This window comes from Acomys russatus, chromosome X (genome assembly GCF_903995435.1).
Source record: "Acomys russatus chromosome X, mAcoRus1.1, whole genome shotgun sequence".
NCBI lineage: Eukaryota > Metazoa > Chordata > Mammalia > Rodentia > Muridae > Acomys > Acomys russatus.
Genome location: NC_067169.1, coordinates 21209879 through 21232967, shown reverse-complemented (window position 1 = coordinate 21232967; position 23089 = coordinate 21209879). Strand labels below are relative to the sequence as shown.

At 39.9% G+C, this 23089-nt stretch overlaps 1 protein-coding gene across 1 annotated transcript in view; it reads left to right on the top strand.

Annotated features, from left to right (window-relative positions):
• The window catches only part of Klf8 (KLF transcription factor 8), a 146994-nt gene extending 133022 nt beyond the window's left edge, over positions 1–13972 (top strand). Inside the window, exons 4-7 of the mRNA XM_051142495.1 lie at positions 3094–3652; positions 5720–5831; positions 6478–6617; positions 13426–13972. Coding sequence (XP_050998452.1) covers positions 3094–3652; positions 5720–5831; positions 6478–6617; positions 13426–13607 — 993 coding nt within the window. The 3' untranslated portion in view covers positions 13608–13972. The remainder of the gene's footprint in view (positions 1–3093; positions 3653–5719; positions 5832–6477; positions 6618–13425) is intronic.
• Positions 13973–23089: the final 9117 nt, after the last annotated feature.

The window sequence follows — 23089 nt, the reverse complement described above, 5'->3', positions numbered from 1 at the left end:
GGAGAAGCACAAAGAAAAAAATTTAACCCAAGCTGAGAAGGGAGGCTTGCAAGTCAAGAAATGTCTTAGCAAGCAGACGATAAGCAGATGGCAGTCTGCCTAAGTTCTGGAGGTTGAGTATAGGTCTTTTTTCCCCTGTGCCCTTACTCAATCCCAGAATGTACTTGAGGGTGGGGGGAGTCTTTAAATAGGTCACAGCAAGAAGACACTACCTCTCCATATTTCTAATCCCTTTCAGAATCCAGGTCCTTATTTTCTCTCATCACTTTTTAAAATAGTTACTACTAAAGTACCATCATCATGCCTTATATTTATTTATTTATATTAGTTTTTCGAGACAGGGTTTCTCTGTGTAGCCCTGGCTGTCCTGGACTCACTTTGTAGACCAGGCTGGCCTCGAACTCACAGAGATCCGCTTGCCTCTGCCTCCTGAGTGCTGGGATTAAAGGCGTGTGGCACCACCGCCCGGAAAGGCAAATCTTATTGAAACAGTTTTGCCTATATCACTCTACTCTTCTGTTACCCAGCCTTTTTTTGAACCCACTTTTTCTTTCTTTCCAAATATAGAACTGAAGACTGCCTCAGTTTTATATCAAGTATGCATTTTGAACATCTCTTGTAGTTTAAAACTTCCATCACTCATGTTGTCAGAGACTAAAGGCTTGCTCTGATTATTGGCTGAAGTGACATTGCCATCTCCAAGACCATTTTTCTTTCTTTCTTTTGTTTTGTTTTTGGGGGAGTGGGCATTGGTTTTTTGTTGTTGTTGTTGTTTTGGTTTGGTTTTTTGGTTTTTCGAGACAGGGTTTCTCTGTGTAGCCTTAGCTGTCCTGGATTCACTTTGTAGATCAGGCTGGCCTTGAACTCATAATGATTCATATGCCTCTGCCTCCCGAGTGCTGGGATTAAAGGAATGTGACCACGCCCAGCTCCAAGACCATTTTCATTGTTTATGTTGCTTGCTTGTTGTTGATTGAATTTTTGGAAATATTTTCATTAGGTTGGGAGTTTATATGTTTATATCCCTTATTCAATGACCATCTATAAGAATGTTTTAATGTCTTATAACTGATGAATTTAAAACACAGTTCATACATATTAATATGGTGCCATATAATGTTTGGATATCTGTGTACATTGAATAATGTGCATCTTACGTTACACATAGTCATTTCCTCAAACATCATTTTATCAAGACAGTTTCCGAAATCCTTTCTTCTGTTGCTTAAACTGTTATTGATTTGTATGTATGTGAGCCTGCATGAGTACACATGCATACAGTGGGTTTGGAAGCACAAGAGGATGTTGGTGCCCCTGAAAGTGAAATTACAGGTGCCTCTGAGCTGCCACGTGAGTGCTAGGAACTGAAACCAGGTCTTCTGCTGTAGCAGTAAGCATTCTTAATGGTTGACCCATCTCTCCAGCCCAGTGTAGTATGGAGTCACACCATATGCTATGTGATATATATATATCCAGAGTTCTTTGCTTTCTCGACCACAGCCAGTCCCTATTGATCATTCTTTGCCCACTCTTCTTCCTGCCATTGTCCCTAAGCTCTGGTAGTCATTTTTTTTTTCTGTTCCCAACCTGTATAAATTGAGCTTTTATAACATTCGCCACATGAATGGGATCATGTGATACTTATCTTTCTGTGCCTCCATTATTTTATTTAAAATAAAGATCTTGGCTGGGGGTGGTGGCGCACGCCTTTAATCCCAGCACTTGGGAGGCAGAAGTAGGCGGATCTCTGTGAGTTTGAGGCCAGCTTGGTCTACAAATTGAGTTACAGGACAACCAGGGCTACACAGAAAAACCCTATCTTGGGAAAAATTAATAAAAATCACCAATTCTATCTATGTTGAATTAATGTCAGGACTGTATTCCTTTTGAGAATGAATAATGTTCCATTTATTATATGTAGCACATTTTCTTTTTCCTTTTATCAATTGCTAGACAGATTTCATCCATGTCTTGGCTATTGTGACCAGAATTGAAGTGAACATGGGAATACAGATATATCTCTGTGTCTGTGTCTCTGTCTCTCTGTCTCTGTGCATGTATACATGCATGTGGAAATGTATGTGTGTGTGCACAGATGCCTGCCTGCCATTTTGAGACCAAGTGTTACTGTGTATCCCAGGCTGGCCTCAGACTCATGACCCTCTCACCTCAGCCTCGCCCACTTCGGCTTCTCCCTCCTCAGCCTCCCAGTTGATGAGATTGTGATATATGCATTTATTTTTTTTTTCAGTGTTCCACAATTTAGAAATGAACAAAATCTAACTTTGCATATAAAGTCAACCGACTCCCCTGCATCACATTCCCTGCACACATCATCTGCTAGCATCCCATTGTGAATAAAAGTGCTAGTCTTCCTTCTTTCTCGCCTATTAATTCTCTGACTCATCTAAAATGTCACCTTCTCCGTAAAGCCTTCCTCTAGATAGAGCAAATCACCTACGCCCCTCCCCCACCCGTGACTTGGCTTTTGCTAGGCAAGTGATGTACCGCTGTGCTACATCCACGTCCTTGTTTGTTTCTCTGAGGCTTTTTGTTCCTGTGTCAAATCACTTATTTTGGCGTGACTTATAAGCTACTCATAATATCCCAGCAGTACAGTTGTTAGTATGTACTTCTTAGCTGTGTCTTATTCATAAATGCTGTCATTGGACTCAACACAGTACTTTTGTAGGAAGATTGTGTAAAAGTTCTTTTCTCTTTTTCCTTTCTTTTTCCTCCTCCTCCTCCTTCTCCTCCTCCTTCTCTTCTTCTTCCTCCTCCTTCTCCGCCTCCTCCTCCAAGAGCTATTTTCTAAGTGGATATCCTTTTATTGGATTTTTCAAGTGAAAATTGAATTTCATTTTAGATCTATAACTGTGAAAAATTAGGTAAAGGATTCTTATTAACTGTATGATACTGCAGTATCTCTATTTAACACGGGTGCTTTCCTTTTTATTCTTTAATGTGTTACTGTCTCACTTCTTTCAACATCATGTACCCTTTCCAAGAGAGTAGAGATATCTTTCTTTCATTGTTTCCATGTCTTTTTAGAGTACTAATGGTGGCTGTCTCCGTCGTAATTATTTATTTTAGGTCACTGGCCCTGCTCAGATCAGAAATCCCCCTGTGCTAGCAGACAGAAGAACAATGACCTCACCACTCCTGGATGCCAACTCAATGGAGAACCCAGTCCTGTTCAATGATATCAAGATTGAGCCGCCAGAAGAACTCCTGGCTAGTGATTTCAACATGCCGCAGGTGGAGCCAGTCGATCTCTCCCTTCACAAGCCAAAGGCTCCTCTCCAGCCTGCTAGCATGCTGCAAGCTCCAATACGCCCTCCCAAGCCACCGACTGCAGCCCAAGCCATTGTGGTGTCTACTTCACCTGACACAGGCGCTTCAGCAGCCATCCCTGCTGTTCTCACTCCAGGCTCTATCCTGGCCTCCTCTCAGGGTTCAGGTGGCCAGCCGATTTTACATGTGATCCACACTATTCCCTCAGTCGGTTTGCCAAATAAGATGGGTGGACTAAAGACAATCCCACTGGTGGTTCAGTCTTTGCCTATGGTCTATACCAGTTTGCCTGCAGATGGGAGCCCTGCAGCTATTACTGTGCCACTCATTGGAGGAGACGGCAAAACTGCTGGATCAGGTGAGCACGGGCCTCACTGCTTTCTAGAGTCACTTGCCTTCAGAGAACCTCCCCCTTTTGAGTCACTCTATCTTGTCTCCTTTCACCTTGTCCAGTTCTGAGGGACACTGTTTCAAAGGAGTATTGTTTTAATCATCGTTGGTTTTTAAAAATATTTACTTATTTATTAATATATATAAAGTGCTCTGCCTGCATGTACACTTGCAGGCCAGAAGAGGGCATCAGATCACATTATAGATGGTTGTGAGCCACTATGTGATTGCTCGGAATTGAACTCAGGAGCTTTGGAAGAGTATACAGTGTTCTTAACTGCTGAGCCATCTTTCCAGCCCCTTAACCATCATTGTTAGAGTGGTTTTAAAATGATTTCTATATAAGGCTTAAGTATATATAATGAGCCATGTGTCTTGGCACATATCAGCACTGGAGAGGCTTGGGCCGGAAGACTAATCCTAGGCTAGCCTTGCACTATGGAGCAAGGGGATACATAAGGAGACCCTGTCATAAAAGAACATATAGTTCATCTCCTTTAGACCGTGTTCCTAGAACAGGGATTCATAATCATGAGTGAACTGTTACGTATCTTCCTAGAATCCTTATATATTATTATCTAATAGTAACTAAGTTAAAGCATTATATTTAAATTATTGCTGTTTGAAAGGAGAATGCAAAATGTGAACACTGAATTAAATTTACAGACAAACAAAATGTCACACACCCTAAGACGAGGTCTGTCCCTGGGACTTCCTAGATTATTGTGCTACTTTTTTCTGTGCCAATAGGTAGAAATGCTTCGGTAGAAAACTCAACCTTTGTATCACTACCATACTTAGCCAAGCTTAGCTCTGGTCTCTCGCCAAACCTTTCTTGTTCTTTATATCAAAGTCTATGCAATATAGTCACGTTTCCTGTGCAGCCCATTATTTGACATCTGTAACCTTCCTTTTTAAGGTTTTGTTGCTTTTAAAATTTGATTTGATTTCAAGAGGGTGAGGACATTTTTCCAAACTGAGTTGGTTCACCATGGATCAGACTAGGTTGAAAATTTGCCTGGAAGAATTTCGTGTGCTCTTTATGTTTTGTACTGCTGGTAGTTGAACTTAGTCATCTCACACATATTAAACAAGCACTCTACTACTGAACTACAGAATTCGAGCATTTTTAAAATTTAAAACAAAACAAAGCAAAACACACCTTTAAAAAAAATGAGAAAGCCGGGCGTGGTGGTGCACGCCTTTAATCCCAGCACTCGGGAGGCAGAGGCAGGCGGATCGCTGTGAGTTCGAGGCCAGCCTGGTCTACAAAGCGAGTCCAGGACAGCCAAGGCTACACAGAGAGACCCTGTCTCGAAAAACCAAAAAAAAAAAAAAAAAAAGTGAGATAAGGTTTCAGAAAGTTGCTCAAACTGGCTTAAGCATAATGCTCAAGTAGACATTGCCCTTGTCCTTCTCCTGTGTTAGCCTCTCGAGCAACTGGGTTCCGGGCTTGCGCCGCCGGGCTCATTTAACGTTTGGAGTGATTTCAGAATTCAGAAGGTGTCAATTCAGCCCTGTGTCTCATTGTCCTCGACAGTTCCCTTTCCAGAACTACATTTATTGTAGTTCACAGTCCGATATTATAATAGAAAGTATGTTGCTTCTGACGTGGCGTGAAGTATTTATCACCACTGTATATGTGATATTACATTCAAATTTTAGTGTCATAATCATTGGGGTGATCCTAGGAATTCTCTCAAGGCACTCGGGGAACTGTTGAGAGACTTCAGTGCCCCTAGAATACGTTGAACCTGTCTTTTCTGCAGACCTTTTGCCAGGAACTAGAGGCAGAGAGATGGATTGGGTCCTAGGGAAATTGACATTTTGGTGATGCAAGAAGAGTCCTTTCTACCCATCTTTCAAAGTCATCTGTCCCCTTCCTACGCTGAAAAAAATGTTTAGAAGTTACTGTCTTCATATTCTTTCTTTTTAAATGATTTTCTATCTTACGTATACTTCTCAATATGAGCCAAACGTAATTGTCAAGCTGCATACATCCTGGTTCTACAGTACTCCCTTTCTTTGTTTTTAGTCAAAGTTGACCCCACCTCCATGTCTCCACTGGAGTTTCCAAGTGACAGTGAGGAGAGTGCAATTGAGAGTGGATCTTCAGCCTTACAGAGTCTGCAGGGATTTCAACATGAGTAAGTACTTAAAGTGTGTGCGTGCGTGCATGCGTGCGTGCGTGCGTGCGTGCACACATGCCAAGCATATATATGCATGCATCTCTGCATGTATACAGGTAGAATTAACAGAACACAACAGTAAAAGTTTGAGGAAAGGAAGATACAAGTGAACTACTTTCTTCAAGAACTATATGAGTGTGTGTACATACATGTGTATGTTCATGCATGTTAAGTTGCATTCTAATTATATATCATGAATTCTATCCTTGAAAAAATATATTTTAATTTCTTATAAATTATATTTTTGTACTGTTTTCTCTATAAGTTTAAAATAGCCTGGTCTTCTGATCCTGAAACAAATTGGAAGTAATTAGCTTGCATTGAGCAAACATTTTATATGAAAAAAAAATGCATTTTGTTAAGCACAAGAATGGCACTTGTTGAAGTGAAATGTTCTTACTGTTTGACAATGGAGCTCCTCAAGGAAAAATGAACCACCTTCAGTGCTTTCTCTGGGAGCTGCATTTCCTAAGCAGAACAGCCTTGTTGAAAGAGTTGCTTACATTGGTCCAACTCTTTCTTCTCTTGGGGAGCTAGCATTACATTTGCATAAATGATGAAATAGCACCACTGTAGTTGGTCTTATCTTTCTTTCTTTGTTTAGACCAGCAACAATGGCCCAAATGCATGGAGAAGAGTCTCTTGACTTAAAGAGAAGACGGATTCACCAGTGTGACTTTGCAGGCTGCAGCAAAGTGTACACCAAAAGCTCTCACCTGAAAGCTCACCGCAGAATCCATACAGGTCTGCTCCCCACCACCCCTTATCAACACCCTCCTTGCCCCTGCCACTGTTCCAGCTCTAACACACCCTCACATACACAGATACTGTGAGAGAGGAGGCTAGGGTGAGAGAGAAAAACTATAAGGCAGAAAAGATCAGTTATGAGTTTTGCCCCATGTGGTGTTTTTAATCCTAAAACCGTTTTTCATTTAAAAAAAAGTCTAGCAAAACAGAAAGCCTGGTAACTTCCAAGTAAGTATGCTACTGCGCCTAGTTTGGCAGTGCTAGGTATTAAACCCACGGCATCATGCATGATAAGCAAGTATTCTACCAACTGAGGTACATCCCCAGCCCCTTAGATTTTTGTTTTCTTTTTAACACAGGGTCTTGTATAGCCATGTCTAACTTCAATCTTGCTATGTAGCGAGGCTGTCCTTGAACTTCTGGTACTTTTTATCTCCACCTCCCTTGGGTTGTTTTTGTTTTTTTTGTTTTTTTTGTTTTTTTTTTTGTTTTTTTTTGCTTTTTTTTTAAAAGGAATTTCCACACTGTCTTCTATGTACTAATTTATTTTTCTACCAGGAGTACATAAGGAATCTTTTTCTTCTCCATAGTCTTCTCAACACCTGTGTTTTGTTTGTTTGTTTGTTTGTTTATTATAATAACCACTTTGGCCAGGCTGAGGTTGAATCTCAATATAGTTTTTTTTTTAAGATTTATTTATTTATTATATATACAATGTTTTGCCTGAATGTACATCTGCAAGCCAGAAGAGGGCACCAGATTTTATTATAGATGGCTGTGAACCACCATGTGGTTGCTGGGAATTGAACTCAGAACCTTTGGAATAGCAGCCAGTGCTCTTAACCTCTGAGCCATCTCTCCAGCCCTATAGATTTCTTTTGTGCATCTGTAATGACTAAAACCTAAGCATTTTTCGTGTATTTACTAGAACATTTGTATTTTTTCTTTTTTCTTCTTTTTTTTTTGTAGTTTTTGTTTTGTTTTGTTTTGTTGATATAGGGTTTCTCTGTGTAGCCTTGGCTGTCCTAGACTCACTTTGTAAACCAGGTTGACCTCGAACTCATAGCCATCTGCCTACCTCTGCCTCCTATAGATGGTTATGAGCCACCATGTGGTTGCTGGGAATTGAACTCAGGACCTCTGGAAGAACAGCCAGTGCTCTTAACCGCTGAGCCATCTCTCCAGCCTATTTCTTCTTTCCAATAGTGTGTGTGTGTTCACATCCTTTTCTCATTTAGTGAGTGAATTACTCATGTGCTGTTAACTTTTTTGAGTTCTTTCTATCTTTTGGATGTTAATCCCCCATCACATGAATAACTAGTGAAGGTTTTTTTCCCTTTCATTCTTGTCTTGTTAATTGTTTTCTTTATTCTGCAGATGCATTTCAATTTATTACCCCAGATCTTTGGTTCTGGTTTTATTTTCTGAGTTATTACGGTCATTTTGAGGAATTTGTTGCTTATGCCTACTTCTTGAAGTTCTTCAAATATTTTCTTATAATAGTTTGAAAATTACAGTTACAGCCTAAGTTTCTATACCATTTTGAGTTTTGATTAGTGAGAGATAGGGATATATTTTCAATGTTTTACTTGTGGATATCCAGTTTCCCATGCACAATGATCAACAAGGATGATTTTTCCTCAATATATGCATTAGACACTTCTTTTTGAAACACTTTATTTATTTTTATTTTATGTGCATTTGTGTTTTGCTTGCCTGTATGTCTGTGTGAGGGTGTCAGATCTTGCAGATACAGTTACAATTGTGAGCCGCCATCTGGTTGCTGGGAATTGAACCCTGGTCCTCTGGAAGAGCAGTCAGTGTTCTTAACCACTGGGCCATCTCTCCAGCCCCCATTAGACACTTCCTTATCATTGTAACTAAATGTTTGAGCAAACTGACTTTAAAGAGGAAAGATTGCTTTTGGTTCTTGGGTTCAGAGGTTTTGGTCTGTTGCCACCTGCCTCCGTGACTTCTGGAGAAACAGAGCATCATGGTGGGAGGTTTCGAGACAGGGTTTCTCTGTGTAACCTTGGCTGTCCTGGATTCGCTTTGTAGACCAGGCTGGCCTCGAAGCCACAGAGATCCTCCTGCCTCTGCCTCCCGAGTGCTGGGATTAAAGGTGTGCACCACCACGCCCGGCAATAATGGTATGTTTCTTTGCTTTTGTCAAGGATCAGGTGACTATAAATGTGTACTTTATTTCTGTGCTCTTTATTCTATTCTATTGGTCTTTGTGTCTGATTTTATACCAGTACTGTGTTGGGTTTTTTTGTTACTATTGCTCTGTAGTATATTTTGAAGTCAAATATTATAATACCTTCAGCATTACACATTTTGCTTAGGATTGCTTTGGCTATTTCAATCTTTTGTGCTTCCATATAAATGTCAAGATTTTCTTATTTTTTTTTTGAAGAATGTCATTGGGTGCTAGGGGTTACATTTAATATGTAGATTGCTTTCAGATTTCTGATCATTTTATAATAGTTACCTGACCACTGCAAGAAACTGGGAGGTCTATACATGTCAGAGTGTCTACAGTTTTTTGTTTTTAGTGTTTTGTAGTTTTCATCTTTTGGGCTTCTATCTCCTTGCCTAGATTTATCACAGGATAATCTTAGACACTTGGGATGGGCGTTGTTTTTCTAGTTCTTACTTCAAGAATTACATTTATTGATTTATTTTGTGTAGGGGTAGGCACACATACCACTTGCATGTGGATGAACTTCAGAGGACAGATTGCAGGAGCTGGTTCTCGCTTTCCACGACATGGGTTCTGGGGACTGAACTCAAGTTGTCATGCTCAGTGGCAAGTACCTTTACCCACTGAGCCATCTCAGTAGTCTCAATGTCTGTCTGTCTGTCTGTCTATCTGTCTGTCTCTTTCTCCCTCCCTCCCTTCCTTTGTTTCTTTGTTTTCTTTGCTTCTTTGTTTCTTTCTTCCTTCTTTCTTGTCTTGCCTTATTGCCATGCATAACATTTCAAGCACTGTATTTAAGAGGAGTGTGCCTTGTAGACATCTTTGTCCTGTTTTCATAGTACAAGAAGTGCTTTCTGTTTCCACTCATTCAGTATTATGCTGGTTATAGGTTCGCTATGTATAGCCTTTATCATGTTGAGATGTGATCCCCCTGTTCCTGGTTTCCTCAAGGCTTATATGTTGAACTGTGTCAGAGTCCTGTCCCACATGTATTGAGATTATCCTGAGACATTTACCTTTGGTCCTATTTGTGTACTGTGCTACATTACATTGTTCATTTTTGTACACTCACCCATCCTGGCTTATTATTTTTATATGCTGTTTAATTCAGTTTGAAAATAATTTACTGGGGATTTTTGTGTCTGTGTTCACAAGGCTGTTGACCTATAGTTTGCTTGCTTTTTTTTTCTTTTTGATGTGTCCTCATTATATTTTGGTGTCTAGCTAGATAACACTGACCTTAGCTTGAACACAAGCCTCTCTCACCATAATAAAAAGCAAAGAGCTCAAAACTAGAAAGACTTTTCCCTGAGTGCTCTAGCAGTGAGCCCAGACTGCCACATGGTGGCACTACTTCAACAAGTCAGTTCTTCATTTAGGTGTAGTAAAAATAGGAACTCCTAGGAGAAATCGTTGAGCAATTACAATAGAGTCTACATTGCAAACTGTTGGGAAGTGTGGAGATGGGTTACTACTATATGGAATAAAAGTAAAAAGAAAACTCATTTGCATTCCCTACATTTTCTACAATCCCATTTTCCTTTCTAGATTTTAATAATCTAGAACCTTCCAACCTTTTCCCTTTTGTTTGGTGAGAGAGATCGACAAGGCAGTCCTGCCTAACCTAGAGTTCACTATGTAGACCAAGATGGCTTTGAACTCAGAGATCTCCCTGTCTCTGCCTTACGCATCTGGGACTAACGGTGTGTGCCACCACCCCAGATTATCTTTAGTCTTCATAGACTCAGTTGTATGTCCTTCTTCTTAGGGGCTAATGTAGGAATTTCTGAATAGTGAAAATGATCAGTGACTAATGTTTTTAATCGACAAAACAGTTTTCTGGTACAGATCCCAACCTGTGAGTCTGGCTGGACTCCAGTCTGTTTTCCATGATCTAACAGCTATACAATTAATTAGCGAATACTTGAGAGGGTTAGTACATGTCCAGCAATAAGGTAAAAGAAAAGATGCAATCTAAATGCAAAAACATCAATGAATGCCTTGGAAATGTTCTAATAGGGAAAGGGGGTATAGAAGAACAAAGACTGTTAGACTCCTAATTCACTTTGTGTCTATGTTATTGCTTGTCTCTGATTATAAAATACACACTCGTTATAGTAGATGAGAAACAGAGATGCACATTAAGGGAAAAATAAATATTACTGTGATTTATGACCTACACTTAATCAAGTTAATATTTATTTGTTCATATTGTATATTTCCTTTGATTAAAAAAATTAGGCAGGCAGTGCTGGTGTACACCTTTGGTCCCAGCACTCGGGAGGCAGAGGCAGATGGGTCTGACTTCAAGTCCAGCCTAGTCTACAGAGTGAGTTCCAGGATAGCCAGGGCTGTTACACAGAGAAGCTTTGTCTATTAAAAAAATATAGATTTATTTGTTTTTATTTTATGTATATAATATTTCACCTGTATGTGTTTCTGTATACAATGTACATGTCTGGTGCCACAGAGGCCAGAAGAAGGCTTCAGGTCCCCTGGAACTGCGGTTACTGACAATGTTGAGTCACCATGTGGGTGCTGGGAATTGAGCATGGGTTCTTGCCAGAGCAGGCAATGCTCTAAATCACTGAGCCATCTCTTCAGGTCCAATTAATTACCTTTTACAACAAAATCTCACTTAGAAACCCAGTTTAGCTTCAAATTCTTGACCATCCCACCTCAGTTTCTTTAGTAGTAGGATTACACATGTTCATTGCCACTTCTGGCTTATTTTTTGTTCTAATATATATGCTATATACCATATATATTGTGAACATGTATATATACACATATACATAAGGATTTTAAAGTAGTCAAGCAGTACAAAGGTTGTTTTTTTTAAAGGCCTCCTACCATCCTTCACTTTTCTCATTGTTAATATTTTTTCTATAATGTCCATCTCAGTGTGTTGATTGACTTCATCCTGAGTATACAGACGTATGGTATGTGAGTCATGCATTTAATGGGGTTGCACTGTGGTAACTCTTCTTGTACTACTTTTCCCCCATTTTTCTTTCCTGAGCATGCATGTCTCATACACAATCCAGCTAGGACCTTACGATTCTGAGCATGGAGCTGTTTAAAATACTTGGGCTTGACAACTCTCCCCATTTCTTTCCTTACACAGAAGCAAGCTTTTGCTGGGGGCTCTTTCCATTGAATCGTGTGTTCCCATTGTCCACGGCTTTATTTCAGCTTGTTCATTAGGATGTATCAGCTGAGAGAACATAATTGGAATAGTATGGCAGAGTGGAAAGTGGAAACAACCTCGATTTGTGTTACAAGTTGCGTGTAAAATTCCGCCTACAGGCTTGTGTGTTTGAAAACTTGGTCCCCAGCTGGTTGTGTTGTTTGGGGGAAAGTTGTGGAATTTTTGGCTGTTGGAGCTTGGCTGTAGGAAGCGAATCTCTGGGAGGTAGGCTTATAGCCCAGCGCCACTTCCTATCCTCTTTCTGCTTCCTGATCTGGGAACCACGCTCCTGACAAAATGGAGCCTTTTGCCACCATGTCTATTTTGCCAGAATAGATTTTATTCCCTCAAACCATGAGCCAAAATAAGTCCTTTCTTCCCCAGCTTACTTCTTGCCAGGCATTTGGTCACAGAAATAGGAAATGGAACTAATACAGTTCAGATTTCAATCTGTACTGCTTACTAGCAATCTGGGTTGTCTTTTGTTTTTTCTTTTCTTTTCTTTTTTTTTTTTTGGTACTTGTTTGTTTATTTGTTTGTTTTTGGAGACAGGGTTTCTCTGTGTAGCCTTAGCTGTCCTCGACTGGTTTTGTAGACCAGTCCTTGACTTCACAGAGATCTGCCTGCCTCTGCCTCCCTGAGTGCTGAGATTAAAGGTGTGTGCTACCATAACCGGCTTTTTTTTTTTTCTGAGAGTGTGCCTCACCATATATATAGCCTTGCATAGCCTGGGACTCACTATGTAGACTAGCCTGGCCCCAAACCTACACTGTTTCTCCTGCCTCTCCTTCTTGAGTGCTAGGGTTACAAATAGACTTTCCCTGCAGGCGTTCGAGGCCAGCCTGGTCTACAAAGTGAGTCCAGGACAGCCCAGGCTACACAGAGAAACCCTGTCTCAAAAAACTAAACCCCCCCCCAAAAAAAGTCTGGCCTCTGCTGTCTACCTTGTGAGATATTTTTGCCTCTGTTTAGAATTGAGAAACTAGACGCAGCCAGGGGAGAGATTATCTGATGTATTCTTAGTGTGGTAAAGGCAGAACTCAAAGAATCTTTGGGAGCCCATGTTCTGTTCGCACTACTGTCTCTAGAACTTCTGCAAGGAGCAGTGTGTAGAAAGGTAGATTTTTTAAGTTTCTCATCACACATACAAAAAACACCCAGTAAGTATGTGAAGTAATGCATATGCTAATTAGCTATATTTAACCAATCTTATAGTGTGTGCATTTCCTGAAACTTAAAGATAAGCAATACAATGTTTTTACTTATCAAACTAATTAATTAAAAAGATAAATGCGAACATGCCTTCTTACTTTTTGACTAAAACTTTGATATAAATATAAATGAGGTATTCTGCTATTTGTCTGGTGGCCAGGCATTTTCCTGATTACCTTCATTTTGTCCTGTTCCCCCTGCAGGAGAGAAGCCTTACAAATGTACCTGGGATGGCTGCTCCTGGAAATTTGCTCGCTCGGATGAGCTCACTCGCCATTTCCGTAAGCACACAGGCATCAAGCCCTTCCGGTGCACAGACTGCAACCGCAGTTTTTCTCGATCTGACCACTTGTCCCTACACCGCCGGCGTCATGACACTATGTGAATATCCCAGGCCACAGCAGATATGCTGCACTGGTCTCCTGAGTGTATGCTGAAGTCAAGACTATGTTTGCCTCTTTGATACAATTTGCCCTGTGGTTGGGGATAGAACAGCCTACTGAGCCAGGTTGATGAGACTGGAGAAAAAGTTAGCTTGTCTCCCATGCGGCTCTTCATATTCCACTTTCACCTCTCCACTGTCCAGACTTCAGTTTTCTCAACCTCTTCCTGGGTTGAATTCTAGTGCGGCGCCCATGGCTGCCCTTGCTGATCCCTCATGCTATATTATAGACATTTTTTCCTACGATAACAAACAAAAAACAGGAATCAAACTCAAGGCTGTGAACAGACATCCGCTGCTCCACCCCCACACACTTTTTTTCTTGTTTTCTAAAATTTTGTTCATATATGTATATATATAATATACATATATATTACCCAATACTTAAAGTCACTTAACAATGTCCTAAGATGAGGGATTTTTTTTCAAAGTTGTAACTACAAGGGGCATAGCAGTGGAGTTGATTGGTCAGATTTCCAGAGAACTGAGGGTTTTGTAGACCCAGTTTTTCTTGTTCTCCGCACTTTGGTTAACAGACAGTGCCAGCCCCCTTTTTGAAGTCCATCAAAAGAAATGAAGGGATTTTTCTTGACCTCCTCAAGCTCCTTTATAATTAAAGGACTTATGGCACAATTTCATTTTTTCTTTTTTAGCTTAAGTTTGGACAAATAATTCAAAGCACAGAAAGAGAGATCTGTAGGGAGAAGTATTCTAGGAAAATATGTTGAGCAGTGACAGGAAAAGCAGGCCAGGGAGGACCCTGTGAGCAGTTAACTTGGCTAAGGTATCGGAACTGCTGTTAATCCCAAACCTCATCCAGAGGGCAGCCTTTTGAAACAGCGCTTTCGATGGGCTACACTGTACTGTTTATTCTTTTGTTTACATAAAGCAACCGTTCAGCGTATTACCTGAGGAGAAATTGCACACTGAGCACGTTATAGAGAGGTGAGGGGTTGCACTAAAGGAATTTTGTTTACTTCATGCCATTGCTGGCGCTCATTCTTCTGTTTTAAATGGGATGGAAAAGGTTTTTCTTTCTGACACTGACATGCAAAAAGCATTTTTAATGTTTTACAACTGCTACCAGTACCCAAGCCATTTATTTTAGACATAACAGCAGGATGCATAATACACATTTGGCTGCCCAGTCAGACTGTTCATAATATTTTCTGGGGCATAAAACCCTCTGTTCCTGGCCCTGGACCTCAGATCTACCTCCTCGTTGCATATTTCCTCTCCTGGGGAAAAGGAGAGGGGCTTTGTATCAGTAGGATTGAATACAGCCTCTTGCCTAAAGGTTGACTTCTAACTAAACTTTTTTTCTTGGCAGATATTCAAAAGGTTCTGTCTTGAACACTTTAGGTTACTACCTCCTGTGGCTGTACTTTCTAAGTAAATCCTAGAATTCTACCATCCAGAAGGGGTCCTGTCTACTTCTACCCATCCCTCACATTTTACAGATGAGGCAAATACGGGTCAGATTCTTTCTCCAGATATTTCCTTGAGGCCTTATAGACCTGTATACTCCTTCTCCCAGGGATCACACTAGTAAACCAAATTAAAGAAAGAAGTTAAGTGATTGGTTGCAATATTTGTCCAATTTTATCTGTTATCCTTCAGAGAACTTTAGACATTCAAAATTCATATGTAGTTGGTGACAAAGTGAGTAGGATGTGCTCATGGGCATTGCCTTAACATCAGGCACACAGTGTTTCTATTCTCATTCTTTGATCATTCCAGTTTTTTTTATTTGCCTTGTTTCAAGTTTCCGTGTCTTTCCAGACCATAAATTGTCCATAAATGAAGGCCTACTTGTACTTTTCAAGATGACATATGTTTTACTTTTGTCATTTTGATAAGAAAATTTTTCTGACCTGGAGTGTACAAGTTCCAAGCTGTATACTAATTAAAAAAGCATTAATAAAGACACCTAGGGCCAGTCTATTAATGGGGACCACAGTGTAAGACAGATTGATAAATGTATATTCCTACCATGCATGAGCTTAAGCTTATAATTGAGTAGTTGGTCCAATGTTGTAGAACAGAGTCCAAAGGGTTACCCACTGTTTTTCCACTTTGGATCCTAATATTTGTTTTCCAGAGTTCAGAATTGGCATGTGCCCTTTAGACTTCAGGATATTGAGACATATATTTACAATATTTACCTTGAGACATATATTTCTAAATGAGCACTATCAAATTATAGTACTCATAAGAGTGACGAAATGAGGATGACAGATACTGATGTTCCTAGCATCTCTGAGCCTTTCTTCAAATATGTTTCTACAGAGTCATAGTGGACTTTGCAGATGCTTTGTTCATTGTCTTTAGTCAAGAAGCAATTCTAACCCCATTCTCCTTTTTCTTCTTTCTTTCTTTTTTTTTTTTTTGTTTGTTTGTTTTTTTCAAGACAGGGTTTCTCTGTGTGGCCTTGGCTGTCCTGGACTCGCTTTGTAGACCAGACTGGCCTCGAACTCACAGAGATCTGCCTGCCTCTGCCTCCCGAGCCCTGGGATTAAAGGTGTCCACCACCACACCCAGTATTCTTTTTTCCTCAAATGGTAAAATCTTTCCAATTCCAAACATCTTCTTTAAAAATGTGTGATGCTTCAGAGAAGTTGGTAGAGTAAATGGATTCACATGCAGTACAGTGCAGAGTTAGTGCACTCAAAGCACATCTACAAATTTGCTAGGAATAGCAAGGAAATAGAAATGCATCTTCCTTGGGTAGCATCTGAGGTTTAACTATGCTTAATGGGCTTACAACAGCAGAAGACTGTTAGTGTCACATTTGCCTAGGATATGGAAAGTGCATAGGGATGGATAATACGCAGGAATGTATTGGAGTGGAATTTCTCCTTCTGTAGACATTTGGCAGCTGAACATGACTATTGATTATTGCCATTGTAGAATGCAGGAAATGTCAACTGGTTTGATGGAGTAGTGGCTTTCCTTATGTACAGAACACAATGTTGGTAGAAAGATTTTCTTTTTACATGATCTTTCCATGTTGGAACTCTTGTTTTTAGATTTTTTTTTTCAGGATGAAACTGTGACAGTAGAACAGACTTCCTGTTCACTCCATAGCTTACATTAGTATGGTACACTTGTTCTAGTGAACAATATTGATACATTACTATTAACTGCAGTCAATGCTTTATTCAGATGACCTTTGTTTTTTCTCTGCTGTTCTTTCTTCTGTTTTACCATCCCCTTCAAAATACAACATTGTATTAATCTCAGCTCCTATTGTCCTCCTCCTTGGGACAGCTTATCGGACTTCCTTGTTCTCAAGGACCTTGGGAGTATGTTTTTCAGTTGGAATTTATTTGATATTTTCTCATGGAAAAAAAAACTAGGTTAATGGATTTGGGCCTGAACAACCATACAAGTGCTTAGTATTTTCATAACATCGTATTTCTTCATGCTATCCTTAGTCACATGGCTGAGACAGTGTATATTGATGCCTCCCACGTGCTCTTTTTCCTATTATAATACTGCACTCTTTGGAAGAAAGTTACTATGTTCAACCCACACATATGAAAATGGTGAGTTATGTACTATGTCCTTCAGAGCGAGGGTCTACATAAATTCTTTGGAATTCTTCTGCATGGGAGCTCTGTCTCCTCCCATTTATTTATTTACATAATTATTTATATCAGCATGGACTCATTGATATTTATTTTATAGTTTATTTTATAATCCAAATCAACTTTTATTTTGTGGCCCCAATTGTAGCTTTGACTGTTAGGAGCCCTTTTGAATTGATCCTTAAGTCTTTTTTACATACTCCATCATGTTTTTCAGCATGTGGTTACTTTTTGGTGTCCCAAGATGGTCCAGGCTCATCTTTCTTTGATTTTGTGGAGGGTAATTCTGTAATCAGTCATTTCTTCAATGAGTCCTAATGGTTTTTACTGAAGAACTATATCAGAAACCCAGATCTGGGCACTATATATGTTTGCTTTCTTGGGGATATTACTTCTTCAAGGCCTTCTCAGCCAGTAGAACAAAGAAATATATGCATATATTAAGTTTTATATAGATATATGTGCACCTGCCTATAAACATTTCCATATGTAATCATCTGTTTGTAAGTTTATGTTTTCCTCAACTCTTAGTTATCTGCATAGCTTTCCATTGGAACAGCAAGAACCATAGCTCCACCTTCTGCCATTTATTAATTGTTGAAATCCAGTTTATATACATATTAACAGTGTCTTAAGTGTTATCCTGTATGCCCATGAGAAAAATCGGTCAACTAGAACTCGGTGCTTATGTACATGATAATAACATTTTTAGAACTTCAACAACTCTTCAGGACAGAATAATCTATAAGATTCTTGAATTTGAGATAATCTGTTTTCTCACTTCTGTCCTAGTCCCCAAATGCTTTCTCATCCATGAACCAAACCATTAGTGATTGACCTAACCTTGAATAAGCCAAGGGAACTTGCTGATCTTCCATAGTATGTTAATTCCTATCTAAGGGGTCGTTGAGGAAGCAGCTGCATGGGCCTAATGTAAAGAAACACTTAGCACTGTCTTTTTCTCTACTAAATATGGATCTCTGACAACTGGGTGGTACCCTGATTTGCCTCTCTTCTGTGTTTTCCCCAGTTTGTGAAGGCAAGTCACATCACCTCTCTGTGCCTCTATTAACCCATCTAAAAATGGGGATCCACATATCTACCTCACAGGAAGTGTTGTGAGGCTTCTTATTAATAGATGTTTAAAAAATGATGCGTGATCTCTACATGAGCAAGAAAGTATTATAATCATTGCTATGATGATAATTAGAGTACCCTATATTTATCCTATGGGAAAGGAGATTAGCCCCATCGTTAGTAAACAGCTAAATTCAAGTCAATAAGAAAGACAATGGAGAGTGCCACTGGAAGCAATATTATTTGTTCTGTTCCCTTCATTTCCCATATGTCCTCTGTTTCCAGACTTGAAACATATTAGGACCTAAAATAATAGGAGGCAAAGGACATGTTAGTTTTGAAATTATATATATATATTTTTTTCTCCCTTTCTTATTCTGGTTGGACTGCATTACATATGACTTTGTCAGAAGCACAAAGAAAATTTCTCAAAGCTTTTCAGTCTTTGGTCAGTTCCGTTTCATCACTTACAATTTCTCTCTCTCTGCGTGTCCTGTACATTGAACAGTAAAAGGTAGGAGGGGAGTGGGTGGGATGGTTGGGTTGGGAGTGGACTGGAAGACAGTGGAAATTATGTAGGTGTTTTTTCAAACACTGTTAGTCACTTTCCATTTCTTTTTTTCCTGGTGGTGGGTCGGGGGCAAGGGAAGAGATACTATTTTGTTAAGAGAGTCTCCTTCCCTTCCAGTAGATGTTTCCTAGGGTCAGTACAAATAGCTGTGTTGGATATTACTTTTATACCTATGTTGTATACAGTGCTGTTTTCATTGTATTCCTGAAGCAAAAGGGAAGAAAGTCCCGACTGATGTTCAACCCTGTATTTGACAGGGGGTCGCAGCAGAAGAGCAGTACTAGAAACTGACTCTTTTTTTTTTTTTTTTTTTTTTTTTTTTTTGGTGGTGGGGAAAGGAGCCTGCAGTGAAGGGATTTATTGGCTTTTTGTTATTATTTGAAGAAATTATAAAATAGTATATGATGTATTAGTCTCTATAACTTTTCTGTTTGTGCCTCCTTCTTTTAGTGCTTTAGAGCAGCACCTTTTTTCACTCCATTTTGTACTTGTTCCCGTTCAGAGGTATGCTGTTGAGCAATCTCGCATATACAAGTCTGTCATGTATCTGAAGATTCTGGAGAATTGCCTCAGTCAGCCTCGCCACCCAGAGGTTACTATGCTGTAGCTCAGTGGGGCACTCTCATTGCAGCTTCCGGGCAGGGTGTGTGCTTGAGTACTAAGCAATCTTGTTCTGTCTTAATTCTGTACTTTTTTAATAATAAAAATATTTTAAACCAGAAACCATGGGGTCGTGTGTTCATTTTGTCTTCTCATTCTGTTTCCTCACCATGGAGCAAGTCACTTATTTTCTTTTCGAAACTGACTAAAAAAAGTTGTTGCCTGGTGGTGGCACACACCTCCCTGCCCTCTGGAGACAGAGACAGCCTGGTCTACAGAGTGAGTTTCAGGACAGCTAGGGCTACACAGGAGAAACCTGATTTGAAAAACAAAACAAAACAAATAACCTTGTGTAGCAGACTGTCTCAAGCAATGATTGTTTTCTGTTTAAGCACATGCAGCTCTTGCTCATATAATCAGGCATAACCATGAGTAGAACTTGATGGAGATTGAATGTATGCTGTATTTTTTTTTATTTCCTATATAGGATCCCACAAGATTGGGGAGGGGGTGGCGCTAATCACACTCAATTACCTAGGTTTTCATATCCAGGCCTGTTCCCTTTGCCATTTTAGGTTTTTAGGGGGCAGTTAATAGGTAAAGGAAGTTATTGGGACAACTTTAAACTCCAAAGACATCTCAGTACAGTAGTAGTTCTGAGCAGACCCATTGGAAGACATCTCATCCAAAACTCTGGTAGTCCAGAGAAACATTAGGAGAAAAGTAAAAGGAGGGAGATTCTGGGAGGGAGATCAAGGTCAGAGGTTGGAAAGCCAAATTAAAAGTGGCTGTTCCCAGGGCTGTCGGAATGAGGGTTTCACCACAAAGCTTCAAAGTAACAACCAGCCGAGCTTACAGATTGCTCAGCAGCATTTATTTTATGAGATGAAAACAATATTATGAAAGTTCCATTTAAAAAGAGTTTTATAAAATGAAGTTGGGCGGTCATTAAGGAAGCAGGCCCTTGGGGATGCTGAGTACCTCCACCTACTCATGTCACCCACCCATAATGACCAAAATGAATGACAATTATTCTGTGCCTGCTGGCTTAACACACATGGCAAATGATTACCAGACAAGTTTGCTTATGTGCATTTCCATTCTGTGTATATAGTCTTTTTCTGCCAACTAGTCAGAACTGTCAGGCCATTTCTTAAGATCCAGTAGCTCCCACCAATATAAGCACCCACTTTTCCTACCTTCAGAACACTGATTCAGAGTTAACTGAACCTGTGCTCCCCAAATGGAAATCTCTAAGGCCTCAAGTGAAGATTTTTACCTTTCCCAGTTTCTGCATTGAGATTGATTGTTATTACATTGTCAGGGGTGGATCAGAGGTGACTCATCGCTGCCACTGACACCAGTACATACAGGAGCCCTCTTCTCTCTCTCTCTCTCTCTCTCTCTCTCTCTCTCTCTCTCTCTCTCTCTCTCTCTCTCTCTCTCTCTCTCAGTTTAAAGTCTTTGTAAGTGCCTTTTATTGCTGGATGCCTAGAAGGGAAATGGCCAGTTGAGGTGTCTTAAGAGAAACATTTTCCATCTAGATAAGTAATCAAAACTTTGGCAAAGAGTGAATACAATGTCTATCTTTAGTTGAAGGGATGGATTCCACCCACAGGTATCCACTCTTCAGATGGAGAACACATTTATCACTCAGCCCTCCGGAAGCCACCACATACTCTGAACACATGTTGTTCCCCTTCCTAACAAGTGACCTGCATCCTATTTCAATGGTAATCACGTCACTCCTCTCATTTAAAAATTATTTTTTTTAAGTTATAATTGCATCATTTGAAATTATAATCACATTTCCCCCTTTTCTTTTCTTCCTCTAAACGCTTTCATATATTCTTCCTTGCTCTCTTTCAAACTTGGGGCCTCAGCATCTATACTACTGGGATTGCATGGGTGCATCAACATACCTGCCCCCTCTCCCTCCCTCTCTCCCTTTCTTCTGCTTCTTTCCCTCTCTCTTTTCTGTGTGTAAAATCATTGTTTCACTATGTAACCCTGGCTGACCCCCAATTCTGTCCTCATGTGTGTTGTAATTATCGTCATGTACCACCACACCCAGCTCTTTTTAATTGAGACACGTTCATTTATCTTTATGGAGTATGTTATGGTAATCCAATGCATGCACATGATGTACAAATCAGGTCAAAGGTAAAGGAGAGTTTGGTAGGTCTGCATACACCTACACACACATTTGCTCATACAACACACACACACACACACACACACACACACACACACACTCATAAAAAGTTAAGTAATCAGATCAAGACAATAAGCATTTTATCTCAAACAATAACTTCTTATGTTGTGGATTCTGAACACTTCTCTGTCTAGTCATTTTATGATACATTATATATTTGAACCTGTTGTTGCCCTATGGTGTTAAGAGAAGTATCAAAAGTAGTTCCTGCACTAACACTATGCTTTAGTGCCCTATATTGCACTTCTCTCCACACATTCACCCGCCTTCCTAGTCTCAACTAACCACTATTTGTCTTCTATTATTAGATTTCAAAAACGATTAAGAACACGTAGTATTTGTTCTGTGTCTGGCTTTTTTCCCTTACCGTAAAGATCTCAAGTTTCACACATGACTCAAAAGAACAGAATTTCTTTCTTTATAATCTGAATTTGCCAAAGGATATGTGGGGAAATTCCGTATTTAAGATATTGAAAATGGTGCTTCACTAAAAATTGGAATGCAAGCTGGGCATGGTGGCACACGCCTTTAATCCCAGCATTTGGGCGGCAGAGGCAGATGGATCTCCATGAGTTTGAGGTCAGCCTAGTCTACAAAGCGAGTCCAGGACAGCCAGGGCAGTTTCGCAGAGAAGCCCTGTCTCAAAAAACAAAAACAAAACAAAACAAAAACAAAAATGGGAATACAGCCAGGCTCAGTGGTGCATGCCTGTAATCCCAGCACTCGGGGAGGCAGAGGCAGGTGCTTCTCTGTGAGTTCAAGGCCAGCCTGGTCTACAAAGATCATATTGAATGATCTCTTTAATATATACAAATACTTTTTTTGAGACAGGGTATCTCTGTGTCTGTCCTGGACTCAATTTTTTTTTCGAGACAGGGTCTCTCTGTGTAGCCTTGGCTGTTCTGGACTCACTTTGTAGACCAGGCTGGCCTTGAACTCACAGGGATCCACCTGCCTCTGCCTCCCGAGTGCTGGGATTACAGGCCTGTGCCACCATGCACAGCCGAAAACACTTTTAGATAAAGTATTTTATTGAGAATGTTTGCATCTGTGTTCATTAGGGAGATTGACCTGTGGCTTTCTTGTTTGATGTATCATTATTCATTTAGTTTTGATACCAGGGCAATACTGCCCTAATAAAAAAGAAATTGGAAGTATTCCTTCCTCTTCTCTTTTGTAGAACAGAAGTACCATTGAATTTATAGAATTCTGCAGTAACTCCATCTTGCCCTGAACAAGTTTTAGTTGAACACTTATTACTGCTCCAATCTCTTGCTCGAGATAGATCTGTTTAAATTATTTTACCTTGTTTGAATTATGGTAGGTCATATGCATTTATAGACTCCTCCATTTCTTTTAGATTTCCCAATTT